Below are 22,926 nucleotides of genomic sequence, written 5' to 3'. Positions count from 1 at the left end.
TTCTCGCAATTCTTGTTCCTCCCCGCTTCTCCTCTCTCTGTGCTGAAGGAGGGAGGTTCTTACTCTGCTACTGACCAATGACTGAATATTTGCATTGGCTGAAGGGCAGGCTAAGTCCATTTCACTGTGGGCTCGACTCACCTAAACGTGTAACTTTGGTGCCTTTGGAGTGATCATGTCTGGCCATGTTAATTTATGCATTTGCATCACACGAAACAGCAACAGGAAAACTTACCATTAGATACATTTTCTGTGCATTTTGATGCATCAAAAAAGTGAATCGTTAGCAGTTGCTCACTTTAGAGTCAACTTAATTTTGTCAATTGACACATTTTGTGTTATGATTGTAAGAACAGTCACTCAGGGCATTTATAAACAAATAGAAATATTTTATTTTCCTGTAGTTTACGGTTATTACAAGCATAAGAAAAGAGTTTCTCGTTGTGATATTTCAGGAGAACACACGCTCCCTTCATCAGACATTTATTTTCATTTTGACTAAAGATTCAGTTATAACAATGGTTAGCAATTTTTTAAACAAAAAGAATCCGTTATAGTACAATGGATGTTGTCAATTTTACATTGTTGTAATATAGCAACCTAACTGTGAAAAGAAGCAGTCTGTTTTATTTTTATTTCAGATATATTTTATCACATAATTTTTTATTTAAAATTATTATAACGGATTCTTTTTGTTTAAAAAATTGCTAACCATTGTTATAACTGAATCTTTAGTCAAAATGAAAATAAATGTCTGATGAAGGGAGCGTGTGTTCTCCTGAAACGTCACAACGAGAAACTCTTTTCTTATGCTTGTAATAACCGTAAACTACAGCAAAATTATTCTACAATGCAAGCAACATACAAGAAAACTAAATAGAAATAGGCCAATGAAGTAAAACACCTGAAAAATGAGAAAAGAAACACATTTATTGCAAAAAAGATTCATATTACATTATGTTGTTTGTACGTAATTCTTTCACAATCTAAGATATCCCAATGAATATTCATATACTTACCACAGCACGTAACAGAAATACCCAGTCACTGAATATGAATGTTAGTGCACCGTCCTCAAACTTAATTTATATTGGCAAAAAAGTCCACACTTCTGTCAATACCCAAGATAAACTGCGAACAAGTTTGACGAGCGTTCCTGAGTGCGACATCCCACAGTCCTGTCATTCAGCCGCTATGGCACTGAAGGCGACAATGTTCAACATGTAACGTATCTGAGATCATAATTCATTCCCATGCTTCATTTTCACATATCTCTCTTTGACGGTCTGCCAATATAAGCTTCGCACTTGGGGCAATAATGGTTCTTGTTCTTGCAGCTGTCCTCAATGTAGGGGTACCAGAAGCAGCAGATGCACCTGCAACGGTAGTAATAGATATTTCTTACAGTGCATTTATTCCAAGTTTAAACTTATTATTACGTAACGTGTTGCGATTATGTCATGCATTAATTCATAGTGATTTGCAGATGCATACACTGATTTATATGCATCTGCGATCAATATAAATTTTGTGAGATTTGTCGTATAGCCTGATACGCTGCAAAATGTCTAAGACCGTGAGTGGGATTGAGGTGACAGGTGAGTGGACTGCATAATATGTATTTATGTCCAGATATTATTGTAATAATTAAATCAATGTGTCATGTGTCACGAATAGGAGAGGCAAGGAGAGTTTATAGGATTCTTGTTGGGAAACCTGATGGTAAGAGACCTGTAGGAGGGCCAACACAAAGATGGAGTATCACTTTGAGATGGATTGATCTTGACCAGGAAAGGGGGGGGCGCTTGTGTTGCTGTAGCCATGAACCTTCGGGTTTATGAAGATTAGAGAGTTAGTTGTTGCACACAACTTAATTTAGGCCTATATTTATCAACTATATTATGCACGGTAAAATTATCAAAATTAAATCTACCCGGTGGAGGCACATAGTGGTTCGGATCCCACTTAAAACTGTAGGTCCAGTCCCGATTAGCCTTTCTGTGCATAAAGTGGACTTAAAAACAAACCCAAGCAGACAAATTTAAATTTAAAAAATAAAAACTTGCGTCGACTTTCTCTTACATTGACAAGGAGACTGTTAAATTTAACGGTAGAATATTCAACAGCTTACGGGCAACTTCTAACAATGCACGCTGTAATGATATTCTCTTTCCTTTGTCTTCAATCCATCGTTTTTTTTTCTTTTTCCAAATTTTGAATGCTAAATTCCCAAATTGTTCTGATCTGCTTTATCCAAGCGTGGCTTTTCCAAAGATCTCCCTGGCTGATTTCAAACTCTAATGGGGGTACAACAGATTTGAAAGTTGACGGATGGAAAATCGTTTCTCATAGAATTTTCCTTTCACTTCGTAGCGTGAACACCCATGTGGTTTTTTCTTAATTGAACTTCTATTAAATATTTAAAGCCCGGTATTATTGTTCATAGGAGCTATTTTTTTCTTTTGCGAGCCGTCTTTGTGACGTCATCACAAATACAATGCGCTCGTTTAAATCTCGTCGACAACATATCGTGACCCTTTCTTGTAAATCATGCATTGCATGACTTCCTCGATGGCGTAGTGATAACGTGGTCGCCTTGTGTCCAAGGAGTCCCTGGTTCGATACTCTGTGGGGTTCCCACTTTTGGCTGTATACGCCCAGTTCCGATTACCCAATATGTGCATAAAGTGGACTTAGCACTACAAAATAATTTTGAAAATAGGAATATAGGATCTTTGTTAAATTTTGGTTACTTGTTTTTAGAAAATGCGTAACAAAAAAACTCGGAAACCTGAAGAAGTACAGGAATAATTAATTGTAACTGTATAACAAGTGAATGTTAAAAACTAACTGTTATATTAATAATTATATACACTTTTCAATTTTAAAAAAATACAGATAATAATCTCGTTCTGAAAGTAAGTTTCGTCATTTTTTCATTGTACTTCTTCAGGTTTCCGAGTTTTTTTGTTACGCATTTAAGTGGTCAGCATGACTGTTACATTCATGACGAACAGCCAGTCGTCGTTGTAGGTTTCCGTTATTATTTGTTATTTAAGGAAGTTCTTCACAGCCTGTTGCACCTCTTCATTGCTTCCGAAGTGACGTCCCGATAGTGCTGACGTCAACGCAGAAAAATGGTGGAATGATGGGGCAAGATCGGGGCTGTAGGCCGGGTGATTCAATCTCTCCCATCCCAGACAACGAATGTGTTCTGCGGTGACCCTTGATGTATGGTGGTCTTGCATTGTCATCCAAGAACAAAACCACTCGACTCAAGAGCCCTGGTCTCTTGCATCGAATGGCGGACTGCAGATTGCTTAGTGTGTGGCAATAGTGTATCGCACTTTCATTTGTAACCACGTTTCCAGCACACGTCTTTCTGCCATACTGGTTTGCACTCGAATGAGCTCGGGCACGTCGGTCTGCTGCTTATCTCTATTCTTCGGCACTCTGCGCATGCGCCATCGCTCCTCTGCTCTCGCTCCTCCAGTCGTGAATTCAGGAAACATTGGCTTTTGTTATGGCAATGTGTTTTCTCACTTTGTAATACAGCTTCCCTGTGAAAAAAATTACGAAACTTACTTTCGGAATGTCCCTCGTATTAATAATTATATTCACTTTTCAATTCTAAAAAATACAGATAATAATCTCGTTTCCTGCGTGGTATCTGAATGTAACCCGTGGCGCAACAGCCCATGAGGGACGGGGCCTACTTCACTTCCGCATGCCTCAGCAGAGGTGGGCGATCATCCAAACAGTTAGGGGGAGAGGCGTGGTCAGCAGTCGTTGTTGTAGGCTTCCGTGACGGGGTTACGTTACTCGTTCGTAACTTACCAATTTGATTTGATTTGCTTTATTTTACTTCGTTTTTTGTGCCACTTTTGGCTAATTTGCGAAGATGGCGATGAGTGATGATATGATGAAATTGATGAATGGACAATCACAAACATCCATGCCCAGGCCGGGATTCGAACCATGACCCCTGGCGTCTTAGCGCGATGGGATAACCACTCCGTCACCAATTTCCTCGCGATGGTGAGTGGCCACCGGTTCCGTACACCTGGCCGTAATCTCAGGAGAAAATTTGTTACGTTTCTCCCAGGAGACTCGAACCAGCGTCCCCCGTGCACGCACGACGCCTTAGACCGCACCGCCACGGTACGGAACTCCCATCGCTTTAAGTTTGCTGAGTAAAATTAAAATATTAATTCCTCGAGGAAGAAGTCAAGAATTTAGGAAGGGTTCACATCCCCTGGACTCGTCATTGCACACATTGGGCATTTGTTGGGAGGGGAGATTAGGGGTGTTGAGAACATTTCGGGAAGTTTGAGTGTACAAAACACAATACTCACCCCAGACAGCAGAGAAGCAGCGCAGCGAAGTGGGTGAGGCTCCCTGTTTCTGTTTTGACTCTCGTCTTGATAATCTCGCAGCAAGAGGGGCAGGTCACGTGGATCGGCCTCGATCCCAGCTCTATCGAAGTTACGACAGGTGACGATCCTGTTGACACAAACAGAGTATCAACAATATGGTCAGCATTAAGCCTCGTTTACATTAGTCTAGTAGACAGGAGAGTAAAGGTTGACGCTCACCGAGACGCCGGAAGGTCTGAACAGAACGGAACAGTTTCGCTTCCGGCGTCTCAGAGGGCCATAACCCTCAAGACAACCTGCAGACTTCTTCTGGCCGGACATTCCGTGCTTCGGTTTCGCACGTTTCCCTGCAGAGGGCATTACACCACTCGATATCAATGGAACCAGACGACAGAATTTCTGTTGCCGGATTTTTCCGTGTTTCCCCACGTCTCAGTGTGCGGGGTCCTTAAATCTGTCCACTGACAAGGGAGATTATCTAAGTGTCCCCCTCCGATTTTCATGAAACGTGGCAGGTGTATAGAGGGGCCCAAAGGAAGACATACGTGTTTTTTTTGCTTCGGCTAAAAAACTGTTTTAGGGGGCAAAACCCGATTCAAATGTCAAGATGAGGACAAATTGACGTGGGGATCTGACCCCTGTGCCCCCCTCCGATTTTCATGAAATTTGGCAGGTGTATAGAGGGACCTTATGCCCCCTGTTTCTTCCTATGCCATATTTACGTGGTTTCGGGGTCAGATCCCCACTTCAATTTGTCTTCATCTTGACATTTGATGGGGGTTGCCCCTAAAACAGTTTTTTAGTCGAAACAAAAAAAAACACGTATTTCTTCCTTTGAGCCCCTCTATACACCTGCCAAGTTTCATGGAAATCGGAGGGGGACACTTAGATAACCTCCCTTGTCAGTGGAATCTTTTTCGCAACTGATGGTACTGCGACCCAATCTTCAACTGTGCCGTTACGTTCCCTAATATTCGGACCCAGGCGACCGACTTGGAATACAACAACAATAGCACTGCTGTAGCTTTTTTATCCCCACTTTCACAAGTAAAACACAGATATCTATCAAGCACCGCAATGTTATGCCTATTTACTGCCGAAATTGAAAAAAAAAACAGAATGCTTTTTCATCTGCTATACTTCTTATAAATTAAATCCGATCAATATGTTTTTCACCCATTGAATGATTGATTTAATTTAAAATTGTGGGTGCTTGAGCACTCCGGCAATTTGCATCCGTCAGGGCAAAGCCCCTTGACTAAATTCAACACGTGTCTGGGACCTCCCCGATGGCGAAGTCGTGACGTCGTCGGCTTGTAATCAAGAGGTCCCGGTTCGATACCCGATGGGGGCACAAGTGGGAGGTTTAAACTGTAAAGGAGCACTCAGCACATCTATCTACAAAAGACAGGACAACACACAATCTTACTGACTACTGGTCGTAGGTTCAGACGCCATTGGCCTGCAAGACTGGAGTTACTGGAGTGTACTATGTGGAAGTGAGATTTGACATTTGGGTGCCTTCTCAAAAGGTCGTCGTCGCCTTGTAATCAAGGGGTCCCGGGTTCGATTCCGGTGGAGGCACATAGTGGTTCGGATCCTCTTTAAACTGCAGATCCAGTCCTGATGAGCCCCTACTGTGTATAAAGTGGACTTAAAACACCAAACCAATCGATCTATCAATCAAAAGATCGTCCCTTACACCCCAGCTACAGCAAGCAATTCGTCGTATGAGAACCAGAGGAACGTAACTCCAAACATGCGGTTTTCAATTTTGTTTAAATAAACTCCTCAGAAGAGCTCTATTGGAGTCAAATCAATATCTCTAGCAGTAAGGCTGAGGCACGTATCTCCAATGTACTTACTCTCTTTAACAGTCAGACTTATTCCTAAGAATACAGTGTTTCCCCTCCCCTGCAAACTTTATAAATTGGAGGTACGTCCCTCTGGTTCTCACTCAACAAATTGCAGCCATGCTGTGATCATCACCTTCCTCCGCGTTCCTTAGATTTAGGCACGACTTCGGACTGTAACGGGACTGTGGTGATTCGGACAAGGCTAAAGTCTTTACCCTGAGACTACCTCTTCGATCTCCAGAAGAGTACGATCGGTTGATTTATTGAATTTGGAATTTTGGGTGCGTCAGCACTTAGGCTATTTTGCACCCGTTACATGATATGGGATCCAGCCCCTTGCAATAACTAAAATATAACTAATATAACATAACTGGGTTGTAAATAAAGGAGTGGCAACACTGTCAGGGAAAGGTAATGACATCGTGCATGTGCTATCAGGCAGCGAGCAATGTCAGTTTGGAGCCATGCTGATGTGTGGAGTGTCAGAAGCGATCGGTACAGCGAGTGCTGTTGTGTATGTAGGAGGTTGAAATGAACACCATTTTCTGTACTGCTCTAAAACATGTTTACAAAGGTAGAAGAGTGATTGTGGATCAAAATCCAGGTTTGATCATGGCAAAAATGCACGAGAAGGTGATCAAGACTTGCATGAAGCCTGAAGCAACAATAACTAGCCTTACCTGATGGTTGCACAATGGTGACAATATCGGGAACCCAGCATGATGCAATTTTCCTCATGTTGAGGTTGTTCTCACGGACACATCCCAACCTCCTAAAGAAATGCACTTACCCATTACGTAAACATCAGATACGACTAGGTATTGTTGCTCCAGGCTTCATGCAAGTCTTGCTGATATCACAGGCAACCTGGATTTTGATACACAATCAATTTTCTACCTTTGTAAACATGTTTTAGAGCAGCAGTACAGAAAATGGTGTTCATGTCAACGTCGTACATACACCACAGCACTCGCTGTACCGACCACTTTTGGCACTCCACACATCGACATGGGCCCAAACTGACATTGCTCACTGCCTGATAACACATGCACGGTGTTATCACCTTTTCCTGACAGTGTTGCCACTACTTTATTTACAACCCACGTAGAATGTCGGAGGATTGAAATATTCATACTTGTGTTAAAAGCTGAGGCTGTAAAGCGGCTCTCAGCACACATAAGGACAAAACACAGGACAACACACACACAGTCCGCCAGAGGATTATGCTGGCCATACGTCCAGACGTCAGAGCCTCGTTGGTCTGCAAAATGCAGTCCAGGGTATACTACGTGGAGGGGTACACCTTACACCCCACAAGGTTACGAAAATTAAATCTTTATATTTAGTAAAGTACTTACTTGGGCTCCTGTCAGGTATCATCTTCGGCACGACGGTGGTGACGTACCCGTAGGAAGCATTTAAGTAATCTGGTGGCGCCTCGGTGTCCATTTCCGATGGTGGCAACAGGGGAAGGTCTGACGCCCTACGGTCCTCAATGTACATCGAGGGAAACTTCCTTCCTGGATGAAAACCCGCGTCATCTCTGGACAAATTCAAAGGAAGGTTCGTGGGTCTTCGAGCCGTGGACTTCCTCTGAGGTGCGTTGTTATTGTCGAAATCGGCTTCTGACGTCCTCAGCGTGAAGCTGTCGTTAGATGGTATTTTCAACTTCAGGTCTGTCGGCCTTCTGCTCTTCTTGTCCGGCTTGAGCTGGGGAGTGTCCGTTGTCCTTCGGACGGACGTGGCGTTTGAGTCGCCCATGCTTTGTCTGCAACAAAGAAACTTGGTTGATTCGTCTGGTTATCAGATTTCGGAAGCAATTTGCCACGTCCTGTTAAACGGAATTTTTCGGCAGATGGAAGTGAATTGATCAGTAAACATTATTGGCTGTCATGTTTGAGTTAACCACGTGATACCAGAAGAAAACTAGCCTGAAGAAATGTAGGTAGTTGGTAAAACGGCCAATTAGTTGTTCGGTGAGGATTGTATTCACCATTCATCGATTCAACTTATTTAACCAGCATTTCCAAATACAACATTCATTAATATTACATTGGAATGGACTAACATGAGGAAACAACAACAAAGTTCCATATATCTAGAAAAGTGACTTACAAATTCTTATACAACCACCTTCTAAATCGTGCTTAATTTTTAAAATATACAGGGTGTAACAGAACTCTGCCGACAAACTTTCACAGGTTGTTCAGGGAAGTTAGCTGAGTGTTTTGATATGACGAACCCATGGTCCTCGACACCTTATTACAGAGTAATGTGATGTTGATATGTTTTACTTGTATTATGTCCTTTGGGCTGTCATGGATGGGCTCTGAGAGATTACAAAACAAAATTAATCGGAGCGAATTTACAATACTCGAAGTATCTTCAATTGCTTTCAAATTCGGCATACTCACTAATTTTAGCCTCGTAATCACGAATCGGCAGTTAAAATTTGGCGGTCACGTCTAGAAATTGCAAAATAAGTCGAAAAAAGTGGGTCCGTGAACGGAGTAAACACCCTTGATTTATGAAGTAAACAACTATTTTTTGCAATGATTAGCGTTTCAAAACTATGTTTATGATGACCCTTAATTTTAACTATGCTTCCCTAACCTAACCTAACCTAACCTTACCGTGAATGTTTCGTGGAGCAAACATCGACCTTTACGCAAGCTCGCATGCAAATCAACGCTCTCACTTATTGCACGACACTTGAGCAACGTTCGTAGCAAGACCGTTATGCGGAAAGGAAGAAGGTAAATTTCTCGTATCGGACAAACGGATTTCTTCAAATTTACAGGAGAAATTACTTACCGAATGCAGTTTCTTTAGACTTGTGGAAGTTCGGGGAAGTGTTTTCTTGCATCGTTCATTGAATTTTGCCGGTAAATCATCTATTTTTCGATATAAATGTGTGACTGATGCACGAAAGCTCTTGCATCCATTTACTTCCAGGTGGATGTAGCCTGTGTCTGATGACGTAATCCCGGTCAGTGTTTCCAAACGCGTGTTTTTGTAACTGAGGAAGGTACGTTTCCGCAAATGGTTTGTGGGGCTATGTGTCAATGGTTCATGGGGCTATGTGTCAATGGTTCGTGGGGCTATGCGTCAATGGTTCGTGGGGCTATGCGAGAATGGTGTGTGGGACTATGCATATTTTTTTCGAAACCAATTTTTAACTATTGTAACCTATAGTGACCCTACCTAACCTAACCTTACCGGAAATGGTTCGTGAGGCTATGTATGAATGGTTCGTGGGGCTATGCATCAATGGTTTGTGGGGCTACGTAGGTATTTTTGGGTGCAGTGGGGTGGAAACACTGCATGCCGAGTATGATAGTGAAACTGACCGCCATTTTGCGTGTTACCGAAGGCCAAAAGAAACGAAGAAAACTTACTCTATATGTCGCAAATAGAGCTTATTTCCGTGAAATAAGTGAAATGCCACTTTCAGCAATATTTCTCAATGCAGAATACGTAAGTACGAATATTCAAATTAAATGAACTAGCAAATTTCAGCCGTTTGTCCGATACGAGAAATTTACCGAAGAGGTCTTCATGTTAGTGTATGGAGAATCATAGCGGTAACTGACAAGGTTATTTTGCAATTTCTAGACGTGACCGCCAAATTTTAACTGCAGATTCGTGATTACGAGGCCAAAATTAGTGAGTATGCCGAATTTGAAAGCAATTGGATATACTTCAGGTATTGTAAATTCATAGAAAAGAAACAAATCTAGGATAGAACTCGTACTTGATTGTTAAATAACTGTACTGTATAAACTTCATATATGGATGATATTTTAATCTTCCACCTTCAGGAAAATCAACTCATTTGTACACAAGAAAGAAACAATATCTTCAACTCTAATATTTGAAATATAAAATACATAATTATCAATAAACTTACATTTCATAACATCTTCAATGCTCACAACAACGAACATTCTTAAAACATAATAAAACTGATTAACCAACTTACATAATTGTCACATTCATCGCAATGTCTATATCCGCTAACATACTAGATCAACTAGATTCAGAGGGGGCCACTCCGCGACTTGCACGTTATTGGCTAGAGCTTGTGACGTCACCAAGCGGACACGAGCGGAAGAAAGCTATGCGTAGAATGTAGCAGATGGCCCATGAAACGCTCTGTTTTCATGCATCTTTTGATATTATACACCTAAGCTGTTAATTTAATTTGACAACAAGAGATCAAATACGCGATAGAAGAATACACTTATTCCGAAACAATGCATAGTTTATGTTTCATACATTATAAGCGTGATATCTTGTCCCTGTAGGCTGTAGTCCACTGCCAGCTTTTCTTTCCAGCTAACCTATTGCATTTATTTTAAATGTCTAATTCTAAGGAAAGTTCTTGTCCGGGCATATTCTGATATGACTTTTTACTGAATATCCTGGAATTTTCCTTTAATATTTTTACGCTACTTTTCAGATTCTCCAGTTGATCGCCAAGATGAGGATAAATTTGTTTTTGTTATTTAGTGTCTTCTTCCACTTTTGGCTAATTGCGACGAACAGGATGAGTGATGATTAGTTTAAATTGATGAAGGGACAATGGCAGCAGGCACGTATCCAAGGGGGGGCTTAGGGGACTTGAACCCTCCGAAAGTTTGCGGTTTACAATAGTTAAAATGTGGTTTTTGGTTTCTTGTGGTGTGAAATAAAATAACGTGACGATAATATAAGGAGAGAAATAATTATCGAGTCAAGCACGTATGCAAGGTGGGAATCAGGGGACTCCAGCACCCCATTCAGGAAATTACGCTACATAAAATTAGGTTCATGGCTTCTTAAATAATGTGATGATAATTTGAGATAAATAATTTTCGAGCCAAGACACAGAATGTTCTATAACCCTGTTATTGTTAATAGCGCGCACCCAAGGTGGGATCAGGGGGCTGGAGACCCCCCTTAATTTTTTCAGTTTACACTACATAAAATTAGTTTTTTTGTTTGTTTTTTATTTGATTTATTTTATTTTACTTCGCGTTTTGTTCCTCTTAGCTAATTTACGAAGATGGGAATGAGTGATGAAATGATGAAAACGATAAATGGACATTCACATACAACCATGGCTAAGCGGGATTCGAACCCGGGACCCTTGTGCTAACCACTCAGCCACAGGATCCGGCAAAATTAGGTTTTTGTTTTCTTGAATAGTGTGCTGATAATATATAAGAAGAGAAATACTTACGAAGGCATGTTAAAGTTATGTTAAACTTTATATTCTTTGACAACCTGGAAAGGTCATTCATTATCGAAATATTGCTATTTGATGTTGCTCGAAGTTTTTTTTTTCGTTGCAGTTTCAAGATACTATCCCTTTTCTGTTACTTATAGCTTTTGGGGGAGGGGGGCAAGTGCCTCTGTGTACCCTACCATAATATGTGCCAATGCGACACAATATATTAAAAATTTGCCCCCTCCAGGATTGACTTCGCCCCCCCCCCCCCCCACAAAGAATTCCTGGCTACGGGCCTGATTGAATAGCTTCTTTGGTCATTATTTACATGACATTTCTTCTCATTGATTGACGAGAAGATTGAAAGGATGTGCAGGGGAGAAACGCCTGTCCTGTAAGTCGTACATTATATTTTCAGCACAATTTCTCAACAAACGCACATAAAGTAAAGTAACAGTGCAATTGTTAATTCGTGTTCGCTACCTACGAGATGTTCAAAGTATTATTTTCGCGGACGATGTTTCAACTTCAAAGCTAATAAATCTTATCTTGCACTCGATATTCAATGAAGCAATACTTAGAAACTGAGTTCCGATTGTGTAAAGGTTTTTGAAAGTTGCATACGTGATGATATGGAAGGCGAGTGTGGAAGATAAGGCCGGAGGCGCAACCACAAATTTTTATCTGGAGGGAGAAAGTACCAGGATAAACGTACCAATAATAATAATAATAGTAATAATAATAACATTAATAATGGCATTATTATTACTAGTGGCAGTAGTAGTAGTATCAAAGACGTTATTATCCTCATAAATTACGCAAAAGGGAGGTAGATGTCTGTGCTAAAGCATTTATTTTGAATAAACGATTTGAAACAAATAAGTTGCTGACCAAGGCAGTTTATTATGATAAAAACACTTAACACGTAACGTTTCGACCCTGTATCAGGGTCTTCCTCAGACGAAGAGTTCTTATTGGTTTTAATATGGAAACAAGGCTTAATTATATTACAAACGATTTGAAATATTTTTTCAACACCAGAAATTTTACATTAGCTAATAATTGAAAACAAGTACAAAAACTGTATTTTTGAATGGCAGAAAATGAATGATAAATGCATGCCGAAGATATTTTTCTTGTACATATAACATGTATAACTTTCATATGTTTTACACATATGCAACATGGAGCGACATAAAATAAGAAACTACATATGCAAGATGCTAACACTAAATTATGTACGTATTCAAAGTTTTTTCATTACATATATACAAAACATATTATTTAAATACATCACATTACAAAAAACAATTATATTGCGAGCGAAGCGAGAAAGAAAACTTTTTGATCCAATTTTTGCAATTTAAAACAATATTGGTTTAATAAGGAACAAATAATATCACATGGCGCCAAGGCATTCTGTCTTTCACATTTTTTAAAAAAATTAGATTATTTGGCGCCCATGGCCGACTCCCGACGCCCCCTAGCTACGTCTCTGAACTTGACGAGACTGAGAAAAGCTGGCACTGCAAGCAAAGCGAGCAAGAAAATTTTACGAAATGTATTTTTATTTGTATAAAATTTGAAATAGAAGGGGGCAATTTCTCCTCTCTGCCCCCTGCAGGTGCCTTTGGCCATCAATGTTTGCCCCCCCCTAGAATTGACTTCCGTCGAAGGTTGGGGGACAATGCCTCTGCCCTCCCCTGTGGTTGCACCACTGCGTAAGTCCGAAATTTGGAGGAACAAATTGAATCAATCCTGCTACAGCAAGTTTTTGGGAAGCGATGATCACTTTATTCCAGGCGATTTTCTTCTATTATTATTGCACGTGGCAAGAGCACAAACAAATTGATTTGTTCTCATTCTACCGGCATTCAAGAAAAAGTGTGTATAAGTAAATAATCGACCCATTTATCTCAAGCTTCCGTATACGATAACGAAGTAAGTTCCATTCTGTCCGCTTAATGACGTCATAGCGCGCACAGAATCATGGGAGAAAATCTCGGAACCTCGGGAATGGCCTACCTTATAAAGGTACCTTGAATTAGATTATTCCATTTCCTTCTATCACCCCCAAGAGTTTTACACATAGGTTGGTCATCAACCAGCAGTTCAACCTAAATGCGTCACATTTCTGAAATCACCGATCACTCACAAGCAACCAGGTTCATGTGAGTGTCGACTGGAATCTCGTACTAAGATCTTCACAAGACATAAGCAAAGGTAGTTTAGCTCGAGAAACGAAACAAATTCCGTGTAAAAATACACAAAGGTGGTAGAATTTGAACAAAAGAAAGAAATGCAATTACTCTGTAATAAGCTACTGTAGACCATGGGTTCCTCATATCAAAACACTCGGTTAACACCTCTGAACAACCTGTGAAAGTTTGTTGGTAGAGTTCTCTTCCACCCTGTATATTCGGTTTGATAGATCATTGTATTGACTAGGTACTCTTTGGAACACATAAGGCTAGGGTTGTTACAGGTCCAGGAATTTTAAATAAATTTAATTCCGGTCCAGGAGAGGAAATCAGCAAGCGTAAATGGGTTCTGGACTATAAAGAACCTTTTATCTGAAAGTATTTAAATTCGGTCCAGGAACCTTTTTACCAGATCAATTTAAATACGGTCCAGGAACCTTTTTTCAATGAAACAATACACAACTTGTACCGAATTTAAATTGTGCGAGAAAAACTGTTCCTGAACCTTTAACAACCATTCATAAGTCATAACTTTGGCTTTGAGTGTGTGAAACGTTGAGTGCTTCGGGCATTGCGTGACGCACTAGGAAATGAATTTCCTGTAGCATGCGTTCGCTTCTTATAATAACTCTATTTTAAGTAGGAATATGTGATCTGCAAGTTTCAATCTCTTGTCAGGTGTTAGCCCGGACATAACAAAGGTCCTTGGCAAATGTCTTGGTGAAACAAAGTTGACGAACAATTACTAAGAAGAAAGTTCGCAACGTGGTTCGGTCTAGCTAGAGAGATGAAGGACATAGTATAAACCAGACCAGAGAGCGGTATTCAATTTTAGGTGACCAAAAAGTATTCGTAAAATGTTCTGAGAACAGAGAGATATTGTTGATTCCTTTGAAATCATAGCATGCAGACGGCAACTTTAGTGACTGCGGAGATTTGGTAAGAAAAAGTTTTAAATCAAATATAACACCAAAGTCATTTTATGCTGTAACTTTTAGCCTCTTGCACTGCTCTTTTCATGATTTTTTCCCGACTTTCGTGGCATAGTTATTAGCACAGAGCGCTATGACGCCAGGGGTTTCGGGTTCGAATCCCGACCTGAACATGGGCGTTCTTTGTGAATGTCCCTTCATCAATTTCATCATATCATCACCCATCCTCATCGCGATTACACCATTTTCTCTAGCGATACAGGAGATATTCTTCAACCAATAAGAATGTATTCTGCATTTTTTAAAAAAAACTGCTCGCAATGTTTGAAATTACTAAATATTTATGTCTGGAAGTTATTCCTTAATCTAAATTAAGGTAGAAGGGGTTAGCAATGAATTTGATCAATTATTCTTCGCGTTTTAACTTTATTACTATTATAGTTTTTTCTAAGTTCAGTTTATGCTGGGGTAGTCTAATGGAGACTGGACATACAGTTTACAGTTTGATCCAAACTACCGTGCAATGTGCCTCCACAGGGAATCGAACCCGCAACACCTTGATTACAAATCGACAGCGCCACCGGGGAGTCTCTTTCTAACTATTAAAGCTTCAGAAATATTTATAAACCACTATTACTTACGTAAATAAATAGAATCACTCGAACGTATCGTATTTAAATGTAAAACACGTGACAATTGTGGGACAAGACAGTGAAAAGTACAGACCTGGTTCGATGAAAAAGTCTTGAACGTTTCAATGATATTTTACTTCAGATATCTCTGAACGCCACAGCACATAAAAAAAAAATGTTTATTTAAAGCTTAAACGGATCATCTTAATAGCCTTCTATGTTTGCTTATCTTTCTTCTTAGCTGAGTAAACAAATCGAATTAAACACGTTGATCCCGGCTGTAACTCCTTATTTGTTATAAGATGTAAATAAATCATTTGAGCTTCGCTTGAATTAGTTAATGGATCTACTGAGTTAATATGTGCTCTGTGGTACGTAATGTACATATTTCCACCCACTAAATTAAATATTGCTGTTAGGCAGTGTTATAAGCTATAGAAGCTAACTGTCAACAAGTTATTTGCCAATGAGTATATCAGAAACAAGGAGATGCATAATTTACCAACCTTTACATAAACTTCGCACTGTCGCCATCCAGTGACAGTTTATCACCAAAATGTTGAGTAGAACCTAATATTTCTTTTTCATGATTTTAACTAAAATTCTTGGGACCCTATCCTATACCTTGCTTGCATTATTAGATATTACGAAACTTCGTAATCTACTACAGTAATTAAATGCTATACGAACATGTGTTCAAAGCATATTTGCTACTCCCTCTGTCCCATAATTATTGTCCGGTACACTTTTGTTTGTTGTCCCACAATAATTGTCCGATATGCAAACTGTGACATTGGTGTATTCAGAAGAAGAAAATGAAACACGGCAATGAGTCATACAACGTTATTACTCAATGATCAGTACAAATTGGCCGATCAAGTATCCAAAAGAAAAAAGAAAAAAAGTTACCATTTTGGCATACCGGACTATAATTATGGGACAGAGGGAGTATTTCTTTTTCGTGTTGACTTAGTTGCTGTAAGACCGATACATCCCTTGCACCACACGTGGCAAAGGTGAATTGCTGTCACCCACTACCTTCTTCTTCTCTTTCTGCTTCTCTTGCACTACAGCCCTTGGTGGACTCTGGCATCCCAAACAATCTTCCTCCACCTCGTTCTGTCTTCAGCTACATTCTTCCAATTAAGTACATTCATCCTTTTCAAATCATTCTCAACCGCATCGATCCATCTCCCCCTCTATCTTCCTTTCGGCCTTGTTCCCCATAGTTTCTGATTTAATACCAAGCGTGGTAACCTGTCCTCCTCCATTCTCATCAGATGTCCTGCCCATCTTAAACGTTGCGATTTGATGTATCTCCCCACATGTTCATGTTGGATCAACTCTTCTAATTCCATGTTATTCCTAATTCTATAGGATCCATCTTCATTCTTAATGGAAGATTTTTCTTTCAAAGCACATTACCTTGCTTTCTGCCTTGGATGCAAGTTTCCAGGATTCTGCACCATAAGCTATCACCGGTCTGATGAGTGTCCTATATAGTCTTAATTTTGTGTTCTTGGAAAGGCTCTTGGACTTCAATAATTCTATATGTGCATAATATTGTCTGTTGCCAGCTGTCACCCACTATGCTCATTGACTGTTTGTTGTTGTTAGATATCAAGGCCGGCCTCCGTGGCAGAGTGATTAGCATAGCACGCTACGACGCCATTGGTCAATGGTTCGAATCCCAGCTTGGGCATTGGTGTTCTTTGCGAGTGTACCTTCATCAATTTCGACATATCATCCAAATGTGCCCCGTCATTCTGAAATATCAAAAGTCTCGATTTGATTTGAACCCCCCTCGTATATGGAGATAAAGATACACTCTGCTCATTGTAGCAGATGTGAAGGTAGAGGCCAAATCATATCGACCATCCGTGTAGGTGATGTGATCAGCACCACTCTCCGACCGGCTTTATTTATCCTTCCAGGTTTTCCCCTCAGGTATCAATTTATTAGAGGATGGGTGAACTCCAGAGCCTGGGCAAGATCACCCACCTCGGGAATCGAACCCGAGTCGCCGGCGTGGCTGTCAGACGTCCTACTGCTATCAACACTGCGGTTTCAATGCCATATGTAGTCCACTTGCATGTAATTTCAGATTTTAAATCAGTAAATTACAATGAAACTCCTCAATATTGATTCGAAACATCTTGCTAATTGAAAGAAGCGATATTGTATTTGCGAAACAGGAAGCGTTTGCTCTGAGACAAAAGAAATTCACATCGCGAGACAGTGCGAAAAATCTCGCATAAACCTTAGCAAATTTGCAAAATGAACGCCGAGATTCCGATGAATAAATTTGCATGCTTCTTCAGAGTTCTCAAGATTATTTTTAGCAGAAGTCAAGGGTACCTTGTTAACAGTTCCAAGTCCACAATGCAGGTGGAAATTGGTGGCTTAAAATAGGCAAGTTCATTAGCAAGCTATGGCGGCGTTTGGATATCGTAGAAGAAAGAGTTAAGAAGTAACGAGTTTCTCAGGGTGTCCACCAGTCTGGAAATCCTGGAGTTTACTATTTTCTGGAAATATCAGATAAATTTTCTGTATTTCTGGAGAAAGTGAAGATTTTACTAAAATTTGATAGTTACAGTAGAAATGTTATCTAGGAAAAGGTTTTGAAGTATTTGATGCTAAAGTAAGTGGCTATAGGAATTTCCTACTTGTTGTAAATTTTGCATTGTGTTTGGTAGATATTAGAATTAATAGAGATTTTATTACTAAATTTTACTATTATGTGTTATTTACGTTATAATTGTCATGATAAAAAGGAACATTTGTTATAACCAGAAGACAATCCTACCAATATCACTTTTACATGTGAAGTGAATGTTCTAATAACTTGGTTAAGTGAAATTTTAATCGTGATGTTAGCTAAAACATAGTGACGTCCTACATATTTCCCTTATGACTTTACCTGGAAAAATGTTGGTTCTAGTCCTGGAAAAGTCAGGCAATTTTGATTTTGCTGATTTGCAGACACCCTCCATAATTAGTAACGTGTTACCGGGAGTAATTGTAACGGTACTTTGCGTTATCTTGATAAAATCAGAAGTAGAGGCTTTATTTGCCAGGACGAAACACGCATTGTTGTCTTGTTTTAAACTTGTACATGTAAAGTTATCCTGGAAAAACACGCAATGTAACGAGCAGATAAGGAACTTGTGTAAACAGTTAATTGTCCTTAGCCTAGGACAAATAAGGGTAATTCGTTACTTCTAGAACTAAAGTAACGGTGCTACAAAACGTTACTTCTTCCAGTTACTTATCCAACCCTAATTAAAAGGCATAAAAATGTTGGTGGTGTGGGTGTCTGGACACGGGTGTTCCTTTATGAGTGTCCCTTTCATTAATTTGATCATATTATCACTCATCCTTATCGTCGAGATTGGCCAAAAGTGGCAGAAAAGCGACGCTACATAATAATGATGATGGATATGGGGGACCTTTGAAGATTCGAACCCAAGGTCTCTGATATCAAAGAGGGCTCTACCAATCGCAGGAGGTCTGTAGTATTATAGTATTTTCCCATATTTCTCATTTACACATTATACTGTTAATTAATTTACAATTTATTATTGCTGCATATCATGTGAAATATAATCGAACATTAATTTTAAAAAAATCCAATGCAAAATTTGAAGTTGTATAATTAATATTTTACTCCAGAATTTAAAACACTTCCTATTGGTTAATTAACCCTTGATAGGATGACATAAAAATATGAATGTATCAAAATACACTTTTCTGAAGATATGGTTACTGTACGATTAAGCTTTTTGCTCTTGGGGGGGGGTTCCCATTGAGTGGCGTATTTGTGGTTTCATTTCGGTAGGTACTTTTTGGGGGTTATGCAAATTTGTATATATGTTACCAATCAGTAAACTAAACTATTGCCTTCCTATGGGTACTATTCTAAGTACCTCAGAACAGTGGTTCCCAAAGTGTGCGCCGCGACTGGCTTACAAGTGCGCCGTGAAATGTTCCAATATTTTCACTGAAATGCCACTTTTTCCAAATATATTCTTATTTAGTACTTTTTACATGTAAAATGTTTCTGAATTTGAAATATGTTTATTTTTTAACTTAAGGTAAGCAACGTAATCACACTAATTGAGCGTTGCGGGAGTTAGATAGGCCTACATTGTGACTTGGGCGCCCCGGGAAAATCTTGAAACACTACAGACGCCGTGAAATGAAAAGGTTTGGGGATCACTGCCTTAGAATTTACTTAATTTAGAAACACTATACAGGGCTACTACAAAAGAAATACACACATTCAATGCTTTATAAATCCAAAACTATTTATGTTATCAGAAAACACTTTTCACTGTTTATAAAGTAATTCTTTAAGTTTTGTTTGGGGAACTCGCAGATCTTCAATATGTGCTCCTTGTCCATTACGTTCCTGCATTTCAATGCAGAAATCTCGACGTTTAACCTTGTCATCTTCCTTTAGAAGCTGCAATAACTGCAATCTGTAAGGCGTCATTTTCAGTCTCTTCCGTAAAATTTTCCACACAGTTTGTTGTGGCATTTGTAGTTCCAAACTCGCCCTTGCTGTGCACTTCGCACGGACACGATCCACTTTTTCTTCTGACGCAGTGGGTCTTCCCAGACTTTTGCCTTTACATAAACACCCAGTTGTTTCAAATTTTCTGTACCAATCGTAGATCGACCGTCTAGTAGGTGCTGGTTTTCCGAAACGTGTTCGAAAATGTCGTTGTACGGCAGTAACGGAGTCTGTCTTGGCTAGTTCAAGAACACAATATGATTTTTCAACAGCGTTTGCAACCATCTTAGCAATTGTTGCGCCGGAACAACAATGTGTCTTATCGAAACTTCCACAGTTCCTCAACCTAACAGCGATATTACGAATAGTTTTTGTTTTATACAACATTGAAAGTGTCTATTTCTTTTGTCGTAGCCCTGTATTTGCATTCTAAGAATTCCAAACTCATAGACAAAAAAGAGCTATTGAACACTTGACGAAATTTATATTGCCAAGTTCAAACTTAACGTGCAGATATCCTACCTAAAACTTTCTTGTGAATATTTTATAATACATGTAAAATATCAGCACTGTGCTATAAAAACCTAATAAGTAGAAAACAGCCTGCTGTTGGCTCGCTGAGGTTGGTCAGTTGTAGATTGATGCCCTTCTTTAATCCTCCATACTTTTCGACAGGGAAATCTTTTATGACTGGACCGTTAATGGACAACGAATGATTTTTCAGTTATGTTTGTTACATTGCTAAGAAATGATATACTATATGCTTTCAATTTCATTTTCTTTGAATGGGATAAAAACATCACTGGCAGGGATAAAAGGCTACAGCCGGATTGCGCACACTTTTCCGGTTTTATCAGTGGTATCTGATAAGCCGTTGACAAGCTGTCACAATGTACAGGATTGCGCACAAAAAAATGAGGCAATGTTGTCAGATGTAAAATGTTCTCAAGCCGTTTTCACTTCTGTTGTGTTTGTTTGTTTGTGTGTGTGTGTGTGTGTGTGTGTGTGTGTGTGTGTGTGTGTGTGTGTGTGTGTGTGTGGACTTACACGTGTTTTTGCTGGAAGGTTAGCACTAGATAGGCATAGAGGATAACCATTAGGCATTAACCTAACCTAACCAAACCTAACCAAACTTATGGGTTTGACTAAATTGGTATGAAAATTGTATCTTGACTTGCTACGTTTACTGGTCAAATTATATTTTTTATTTAATCCTTAAGAGATTTACTATTTTATTTCTAATTTCTCTCTCTCTTCTTGTCTATAGAAAAAAACAGTTTTGCGCAGAGACTTTAAAGCTATCAAAGTGGCAACGTTTGATCAAAATCTGTGCGCAAAACAGGTCAGTGAGATGTGTGCACAATTCTGGATCTAAAGTGTGCGCAGTTCGGTTGCGGCGGGGATAAAAATTATAATTTATTTGCCGGGGATATTTTTCTGTGTTGGGGGGAATTCTCGGCACACCCCCTCCCCGTTAATTCGCACACTGGATATGGTACACCCATGACCGTCGCCAGAAATTTTTGCAAGGGGGGTCGGGCAAATGATAAAAGTTGAATAGCAGATAAAATAACAAGGAGTATTATTAGCACGGTTATTAATGTCATTATATTAATATTATAAATTAATAAAAACAAATTTTATTCGAAATAAAAATAATAATAATAATTATTATTATATAAATGTGAAGACTCGATCCACAAAACGAGTGAATACCAGCACAACTATTTTCCATTATTTCTCTTGCATTTTATGCAGTTAGTATCTGAAATGCATTTTGATATTAACTTTTGCATGTCTCGTTCAAGAAAAGGCTTTAAATGTTAGGGGGATTTTTTTTCATAAAGTTTGTTGTGTGACCTCTCACTTACAATACAACTGTAATTATTAGAATTTTGAAAACTGTGGAACCATTTGTTCTTTGGATGAAATGGTAGAATACAACCTTGTTCCTGCATTTTTCACTCAATGTTTTCGAGCCATTGCATTTTTACTTTGATTATTCTCTTCGAATACTAAAGGAACTTTTTTTCTGTTTTTAGCAATAAGACTAACACACTTTTGGCTTTCTTGTATCTTTAAACGAACGATGTCAATTTCCAGGGAGGGGGGGGTTTCCCCCAACCCGATCGACCCTCCTCCCGACACCCATGGGTACACCCAAATATTGGAAAGTGCCTCCAAAGTTTGCAATATGCAGGGGGGTACCTTTATCTCACCTATTATTATTTCAGTATGCATGTATCTACAAGTATTTCTAGTCCATGTTACTTTCAATTCGTGGTTATGAGCCTTCGTGAAATACACACCTTGTCAGGGAATGTAATATGATCTGCATCCAGAGAGTTCACTTCCAAAGCTGGTACCGTAGAACGTAACACCGTTGCACTAGACAAGGGACGCACGCACAATCAGGGGTTGAAATTCTGAAAACCAGCTTTATAAGCTACCGAGCTTGAGTTCACGGCATGGCATCTGCAAAAATATTTCTTTTAACGCGTCATTTGCACCACTTAGACCCTCTTTGAACGTCACTTACCTGCTCCAAGCAGTTCTTTCATCCATCACTCTCTGCACTTGGCCGACCTTGAAGATTGTCCCTTGCACTCTCACAGAACTTCTGGTTGGATTTTCTAAACAAAAACGTTACATTTGTTTCCACTTTTCAAGAAACGTCTTCCTTTCCCTGCAGAAAACATGTACGTAATGGCCGTACAATGGCAAATTGTTAGATGTTTCTTTGTTAATACCTTCCGCCAAAGAGAAGCCTTGCATAACAAACGCAGGTAAATGGATACTATGAATCAATTTGCACATTGTTGTATAAGTGGTAGTAAACATTCTAATTCGGTCGCATGCGCTAATAACAAAGAGGAGCTAAAAAGTATTAATTGAATGCAACATTTTGCGAATGTAAACAAGTTTTGGTAAAGCAATTTCTTATTGGTCAGATTGTTCGTTTCCTGCCAACAGACGCCTACCTCCGTGGTTAGCATAAAGCGCTACGATGCCAGGGGTCGTGGGTTCGAATCCCGGCCTGGGCATGGGTGTTCTTTGTCAGTGTCCGTTCATCAGTTTCATCATGTCATCACTCATCCTCATTGTCGCGATCCAAAAGTGGCAGATAAACGACGCTAAGTAACAAAAGTCAAATCAAATAAATGTCGGTGGAGGCACAAGTGGTTTGGATCCCACTTTAAA

At 39.5% G+C, this 22,926-nt stretch overlaps 1 protein-coding gene across 2 annotated transcripts; it reads right to left on the bottom strand.

Annotated features, from left to right (window-relative positions):
- Positions 1-910: 910 nt before the first annotated feature.
- On the bottom strand, positions 911-22,133 carry LOC145987298 (uncharacterized). 2 transcript variants are annotated; one of them, XM_083121813.1, is made up of 4 exons: positions 22,035-22,133; positions 7,591-8,000; positions 4,356-4,503; positions 911-1,376 (listed from the first exon to the last, which is right to left on the bottom strand). In XM_083121813.1, exons 1-4 carry the CDS (start codon positions 22,061-22,063, stop codon positions 1,265-1,267), a joined length of 699 nt encoding a protein of 232 aa, XP_082977939.1. In that variant the 5' UTR covers positions 22,064-22,133; the 3' UTR covers positions 911-1,264. The 2 variants fall into 2 exon arrangements, with proteins under 2 accessions (XP_082977939.1, XP_082977940.1); XM_083121814.1 differs by lacking the exon at positions 22,035-22,133 and adding an exon at positions 10,143-10,249.
- Between the last annotated feature and the right edge of the window lie 793 nt (positions 22,134-22,926).

Source organism: Lepisma saccharinum, chromosome 4 (genome assembly GCF_977018435.1).
Source record: "Lepisma saccharinum chromosome 4, izLepSacc3.1, whole genome shotgun sequence".
NCBI classification, from domain to species: Eukaryota; Metazoa; Arthropoda; class Insecta; order Zygentoma; family Lepismatidae; genus Lepisma; species Lepisma saccharinum.
This window is presented reverse-complemented; position numbering and strand designations above follow the sequence as displayed.